General features: G+C 43.3%; 1 protein-coding gene across 2 annotated transcripts; it reads left to right on the top strand.

Annotated features, from left to right (window-relative positions):
• Window positions 1-424: 424 nt before the first annotated feature.
• LOC112295733 (calcium-transporting ATPase 8, plasma membrane-type) lies at window positions 425-4,647 on the top strand. 2 transcript variants are annotated; one of them, XM_024547632.3, is made up of 2 exons: window positions 425-479; window positions 1,026-4,647. In XM_024547632.3, exon 2 carries the CDS (start codon window positions 1,224-1,226, stop codon window positions 4,539-4,541), a length of 3,318 nt encoding a protein of 1,105 aa, XP_024403400.1. In that variant the 5' UTR covers window positions 425-479; window positions 1,026-1,223; the 3' UTR covers window positions 4,542-4,647. The 2 variants fall into 2 exon arrangements, with proteins under 2 accessions (XP_024403400.1, XP_024403401.1); XM_024547633.3 differs by having other exon boundaries at window positions 425-595.
• The last annotated feature ends 2,986 nt before the right edge of the window (window positions 4,648-7,633 follow it).

Genomic DNA, 7,633 nt, shown 5'->3' with positions numbered 1-7,633 from the left:
GTAATCCTCCAACCGCGGTCCGTACCTAGTCCGGAAGCTAAACCGTAAGTTCGGGTACGAGTGCTGTGTCATGCAAGATGAGTGACCCCAGCTGCCGCGTGCGATCGTCCGGGAGCGCAGCTTCGAGGAAAGTGCGGAAGGAGAGCTCAGGATCTGATATGTGGCCAATGTGTTTTTAATCGAGAGAGGGAGAGAGTCCGTCCAAGGCCAGAGTTGGAATGCCTAGGGGGTCCTCACCCTAGATCTCCCTTCGCTGCCCTAAGCAACTTTCAAGGGTCGACAGGAATATCCTAGATTCTCTCCTTCCTCAAGTTTCATTCTGTTTATGATTATCCCCTCTTTGTCGCCTTTGCCATGATTTCCTGAACATCCTGCTGCGCTTACAAATACGCTGGTTTTCTCCTGATGCGGTGTGTTGCAGTCGGCGACCTATTACCCATTCACCGACCTCTGCCTTTCACCGTGACATCATTCTACAGGTTCGATTTGGTTCATTAAGCTATTGCAGTAATGATTATATCAGTCCAGATTGCAGTTGCTGCTATTCAATGGAGTACGCATATTAAAACCGTAGTTCAGTAACTGCACGTCGAATGTATGCTCTTCTTGCATTCAGTCCCTGTGCTGTTCTTCTTCGGTGTGTCTTGCTGTTTGGAATCCCGTTCCTAGGCATGCAAATTTTCAGCGAGCCAGTTCCCTGGCTTGTTTTTCCTAGTTCGTCTCTAAACTTGTTTCGAGACAATTAAACGTGTTTCAAACTCGTTATGAATTAAATGCGGAACATGGAGGATAAGGAATAAAACAAAAGGATTCGAAACACGTCTCAGAGACTAGAATTGTTACATTGTTTCGTCCTCCAGTTTCTCCTCTGGGATGTCGGACAGCATTAGATGACATTGCTCAATGCAGCACGCAGCTGTTGGATCAAACTGCATATGTTGCAGATGTCTTTGTGTTCACTTTCTGTTGCTCACGTTGCGTGGTTCTATTAACGTTCTGAATCAAGACCCGACTTCTGCACGCAGGTGTTGATGTAGCGTGTGGATGCTTTCCCCCACAACATTGTGACCCTCGCCACGAGGCCCCCGCCGCCATGATCCCCCTCATACCATGAGCTGTCCTACGGACTCATCTACGTAGCGAAAGGATTTGGTGCCTCGATAAAATCACAATCGTAGAAACTTGGGAGCTAATCCCGAAAAGAGCTGGTGAGATATTCGAAGATGGCAGGGATTACTGCAGTGTACGTGGACGACATGTCGTCAGAGAGAGAGGGTCGGCGATGTTTTCCACAGCTGCTTGGATACGAAGGAGATGATTTGGAATCCAGTCCTTCAACCTCTGAGAGCTCTAGGAGATGGAGGAGGGCGACTTTGGTTTTGAATGCTACCCGAAGATTTCGGAGATTTCCGTTGCAGAAGAGGGCGAGAACCCGATTCAGAGTGTGCGCTCACACCATTTGTGCCGTCGGGCGCTTGCAGAGGGCAATCCACAACAAAATACGTCCCTCGGATGTGACTCCAGGTGCGCATGGAGTGTCGGTCGAAGATCTCAGTCAGTTACTTCAGGACCGTCAAGTGGAGGACTTGGAAAGGTTGGGTGGAGTTGAAGGTCTGGCGCAGAAACTGCACACCGACACGGAGTATGGGCTGGATGAATCGGAGGAGCTGTTCAACAAAAGGCGGGAGACTTACGGTGCTAATACGTATCCGAAGAAGAAATCTAAAGGCTTCTGGTCGTATGTTTGGGATGCTTGCCAGGACACCACCCTCAACATTCTGATGGCTTGCGCGGTTGTATCATTAGCCACAGGCATCTGGACCGAGGGTGTAAAGGAGGGATGGTATGAGGGGACCAGCATTGGGATAGCTGTGCTTCTTGTAATTGTTGTTACAGCCGTGAGCGATTACAAGCAAGGCTTGAATTTTCAGAACTTGAATGCTGAGAAGGAGAACATCAAACTAGAGGTTCTAAGAGCCGGGCGAAGACAGACTGTCTCCATTTTTGACCTTGTCGTGGGCGACATCGTTCCATTGTCTATCGGATGTCAGGTTCCTGCAGATGGTGTTGTCGTCGAAGGACACTCTCTATCAATCGATGAGTCCACCATGACCGGAGAGAGCTTGCCCGTGAAAAAAGACAAGTCTAGGCCATTTCTTCTCTCCGGATGCAAAGTGCAAGATGGGCAAGGCACTATGTTAGTGACCGGGGTGGGTCTCAATACCGAGTGGGGCCAGGTCATGGCCTCAATTAGCGAGGACAATGGCGAGCTCACTCCTCTGCAGGTTCGCTTGAATGGTGCTGCCACCTTGATCGGGAAAGTGGGTTTGTTAGTTGCGGCTGTTGTGCTGGTTATCTTAATCATCCGGTATTTCGCTATTACATTCAGAAAAGCCACCTCGAAAGAGAGAAGAGCCGGTGAGGTTATCAAGGAATTGGTGCACGTATTCTCCATTGCGGTGACGATTGTGGTGGTGGCTGTGCCCGAGGGTTTGCCTTTGGCAGTAACGCTCACATTGGCCTACTCCATGCGCAAGATGATGGCTGACAAGTCTTTAGTTCGTGTTCTCGCCGCTTGTGAGACCATGGGATCGGCTACCACCATCTGTAGTGATAAGACTGGGACACTCACTACCAATAAGATGACCGTCACCCGGGCGTGTGTGGGCGGAGAGACGAAAGGGGAGGAGTCACTGAGGTTGGAGTCTCTGCCTTCCAACTTGCGCCAAATGCTTGTACAATCTATCTGTCTTAACAGTAACGGCAACGTATCTCCGTCTAAAGCCGGAGAAGAACCTACTGTAACAGGCAGTCCCACGGAAGCAGCTCTCTTGACTTGGGGGGTTAAAATAGGAATGGACTTTAGAGATGTCAGGCACCAAAACCAGATTCTGCACGTGGAGACGTTCAATTCGGAGAAGAAACGCGCAGGTGTGGTGTTCAAAACAGCTGATGGACATGTGCAACTGCACTGGAAGGGAGCTGCTGAAATTATCCTTGAATTGTGCACCCATTGGTTCGACGCTCGTGGTGAATCTCACCCCATGACCGACGAGAAGTGCAAGGAATTTAGAGATATAATCGAGGGGATGGCTGCGCAGGCATTGCGGTGCATTGCCCTTGCTTATCGATCCATCGATGAATTGGAGGTACCGCAGAGCGAAGAGGATCGTTCGGAATGGAAGGTTCCGGACCAGGGTCTCGGGCTTGTAGCCGTGGCGGGCATCAAGGATCCTTGCAGGCCTGGAGTACGTGATGCTGTGGAGCGTTGCCAAAGGGCTGGTGTCAAGGTCCGCATGGTGACTGGAGACAACATCTACACTGCTAAAGCCATCGCTGCCGAGTGTGGGATTTTGACCGAAGGTGGGCTAGTAGTAGAGGGTCGGGACTTTCGCAATTGGGATGACAGAAGGCTAGCCAGCACAGACTTGGATAACCTGGTGGTAATGGCAAGGTCCTCACCACTAGACAAGCTGAAGCTTGTGAAAGCTTTGAAGGAGAGAAGAGGAGACGTCGTAGCGGTAACTGGAGATGGAACAAATGATGCTCCAGCGCTGAAAGAAGCTGACATTGGGTTGTCGATGGGAATCTCGGGTACAGAGGTGGCAAAAGAGAGTTCTGATATCATTATTCTGGATGATAACTTCACGTCGGTGGTCAAGGTGGTGCGATGGGGTCGGTCGGTTTACTCCAACATCCAGAAGTTCATTCAGTTCCAACTGACTGTTAATGTGGTGGCGCTCACCATCAACTTTGTGGCTGCTGTGAGTTCAGGGCATGTGCCTCTGACGGCAGTGCAATTGCTGTGGGTGAACCTCATCATGGACACCATGGGGGCCCTTGCGCTGGCAACTGAAGATCCCACGGATGATCTCATGGACAAGAAACCCATCGGGCGCAAAGATCCACTTATCACCAACGTAATGTGGCGGAACATCTTCGGCCAAGCCCTCTATCAGATCGTTGTGCTCCTCGTGTTGACGTATCGCGGAATTGAAATCTTGGGGCTGGAGGGAACGGATGAGGATAAGGTGCTGGAGAGGAACACCTTCATTTTCAACGCCTTTGTGTTCTGTCAGATCTTCAATGAGATTAACGCCCGACGGCCAGAGTCCTTCAACGTGTTCGAAGGCCTTCACAAGCACTTCATGTTTATTGGAATCATTGCGGTCACCATCTTCCTCCAGGTCATCATCGTGACATTCTTGAATAACTTCGCAGATACAACCATGCTGTCCATTAAGTGGTGGGGTCTGTGTGTGGCCATCGGATCTGTGTCGTGGCCGTTGGCGGTTCTTATTAAATGCGTGCCAGTACCCAAGTCGCCCATTTTGGAAATTTCGTGCTTTCCCAGCAGAACATGTTTGGGGTTGAAGCGTCGATCCAAAGCAGCCAAGCACTCTACTGACGACGAAAATGAAATTTCGTCCGAGACCTTGAAAACTAGTAATCTACCAGTGGATGAGCAGTTGAGATTTAGAGGGAACAATAAGAACAAGGACTCCGAGTTCGATAGCAACGCAATCGATATGCGAACATGATGACCAGTATATCGGTTGTCTACCAGATCAGTCCGCAACAATGGATGGAAAGTTTCCATTGTAAACTAAAATTCTAAAAGGTTACCTTCCTTTTCACTTGTTCAAAGCAGTTTCGTAGCCTCTACATGTTTCACTTCACGTACAATCTATTTGGTGTGCAATGGAGGATGTGTGTACCAAACAAATGGTCCCCATATTGAATGGACCACTACAATTTGCTTTTAACAACAAAAAGTCTGTCAACTCCAAGTATCGTGAACCTAAAATTTTGGCCGCTGAAAATGTCATCAATCACCCGCGATAACTGACTTCTCACTGCATGCACTCTAGAACACAACTGTGATCAATTTGCGACAGTACAAATCGAACACAGTATGAATCACTCCACTCATGACTTCTCACATTGCGCACAGGAGGTTACTTTTCATTAAAAAAAAACAAAAAAAAAACAAAAAACAAAAAAAACAAAAGATACTTCTAAGTCAATAAAAATGAATAATTTAATTATGTACCCCCGCACACGCAAATTTCAACAAGTTGACCAATGCTCGAAATATCAGACACGGAGATATCCATCATATTTTTGTCGTCACAACGGCAAATCTTGCGACTCCTTATGATTTCTGAATTTCCACAATCAATATCTACCTGGACGCACTTATACACACGTCTAGGCTTGGAGAGAATTTCTAACAACATCCACGAGAGGAATATGGCAATGAACCTCAGTGCTCCTGCAAAGATACACGCATCTGCTCCTTTTCTACATTTGCGATATCATAAGTATGTAGTCCACCTCTCTTTCTGCTGCTCTCTGTCACTCCAAAAAAGTTTCGAGAGTAACTAAGGAGCCCTCACAATATGTCAAGGCCCTTACGAGACAACCGATGATAAATTCCTCGAAGTATAAGAATGGTTAGTCTCTTGTCGACCTCCAACTAAAACTGTACTTCCTTCCACAAACGGAGACCTCTCATACAAGAGTTCATCCAGTCGATGTTAAGCACCCAGTGTCCAGGGCTTAATACCATCAGTGAATTTTCGAACTTCATAGACACCAGCTTTGAGACCTATTTCCATTCCCGCTGAGATGAAGGTTAGCGCAGAGGCAATGCGCATGCTTAAGCGTCGTGCCAGTGGACATAATTCTGCTGTAAGAAGGCTTGGGCCTGTATTGCTGGATGAAGAGCTCTTGCTTAGATATGTAAAATGACCCCATATATTCCCCTGGTTCCACACAAAATTGCTCATTGAACGCGCCCATTCGCCACTCCTCAAGGGACTGCTGGGCACACCTTCAACCTGAAAGCCATCTCTTTCACAATTGAAGGACTAGATTAGAACCACATTCCCTTGCTGCGTAAAGGGAGATGCAAGACACGACAAGGTGCTAAAGTACAGTAAGAATATCAAGCAACAATAGAACCAGAAAAACTAACAAGTAACAAGTAACTTAACAGCTCTAATACAAGAGTCCCAGTTAACTTCTCTAGAAGAAAGAGGTAGTGCCTCTTATACAAAATTAGATTATCTAAGTATTGGTTGATACCTAATTTGTTGGTGAAATAAGTAGAGATCCTAGATACATAGGTGTTCCATCAACACCCTCCTTTGTCTCTATGGTTTTGCTATGTTTCTTTCGATCTAGATACTCCTTTATAGGTTAACTTTTAAAATTATATTTTATGGTAGTGAGGGTTTGATGCAATTTTAGTTTTTGGATTTCTCTACACTCAAAGTTACAATATGAGGTGATGGCCTAAGTCTAGGAATGTTTTTGCTACTCATAAGTGAATTTAAATCCATCTATTTTACTATATAGTAATAATTGGTTTTGGTGCCTTTTGCTGATGATGTTTGAAACACTATTGTAATGTCAATCCTTTGTCCTTGTAATTTGGGAATTATTGACATTTATAGCAAGTGTTTGTAATTGGTTGATAAGTCTTTTAGATACTGATTTTTTCCATTCTTTGACTTTGTTATGTGGACAAAGTAAGGTTGTTGTCAATATTCTCATATTCTTGCTAGAAATTTCTTCTAATTTACATCTTTTTTATGATTTACTAAGCTCAATGGTTATACCACAAAGTACTTTTTGCTCTAATGGTGGTTGTTGTAGGAAGTTTTATGAAATTTAAAGTCGATTCAATCTTAGGATCCATGTTTCTTAATTTAATTGTAAACTTAAGGTGAAAGGTTTCAAAGGTATTAAGTTCAAAATATTTTAGATTAAAATTGATGTAAAAGAATATATGTTGAATTAGTTCTAAATTTACTATCTAATTATATTGATTATGTTTATTATATTTAGTTTTTTTTAAACTTTTCAAATAAAGATCTCTCTAATAGTTTTAAAAAGATGTCTACCACCTATTCCAATATTGGTACATATTTGAGGTTGAATTCTTATAATTAAATCTTTTCTTTGGTAAAATGATAATATATTACTATGTATTTTATTCTTGGATTTTTCTTGGATTTGTAGCTATCTTAATGCTTCCAACATTATTGTAATATATGACTACTAATTCTTTGACTTCTACTTGTAAATCCTTAAGCATCCTTGTGAGCCATGAAGCTTCTCAAGATGCATCAATTAAAGATCTATATTTAATTTCTAATGAAAATAGTACAACAATAGATTTTTTTTTTTTTTTTTTTTTTTTTTTTTGATAACTATAAAATATGTATAGTTTCAATGCTAAATATGAGTCTAGTCATGAATTGAGCTTGTTCTATATCTCCAACCCAATTCAAGTATGCATATTCCAAAAGATTGGTTTGTTTGTTGTTTTGATATAAGATTTAATAGTCTTGTATATCTTTGATATAGAGTAGTATTCTTTTTGAAGAAAATAGATGAGATTGTTGAGGTCTTACCATAAATTGACTGACAACTCTTATTGAAATTTTTATATTAAGAAAAGAGTGAATTAAATAAAGATATTTATCTATAAAATTGTAATATTATGTTGGATCTACTTCTTTTTTCTCCATATCAACTTTGATTATTTTTTTTCATCTATAGGAGTTGTTGCTGGTATATAATTTTTTATCTAAAAATTTGAAAGAATATTTTATATATATGC

The sequence above is a fragment of the Physcomitrium patens genome, chromosome 19 (genome assembly GCF_059467195.1).
Source record: "Physcomitrium patens ecotype Gransden chromosome 19, ASM5946719v1, whole genome shotgun sequence".
Lineage (NCBI taxonomy): Eukaryota > Viridiplantae > Streptophyta > Bryopsida > Funariales > Funariaceae > Physcomitrium > Physcomitrium patens.
The sequence above is the reverse complement of the archived record's forward strand: the minus strand, read 5'-3'. Positions and strand labels throughout refer to the sequence as shown.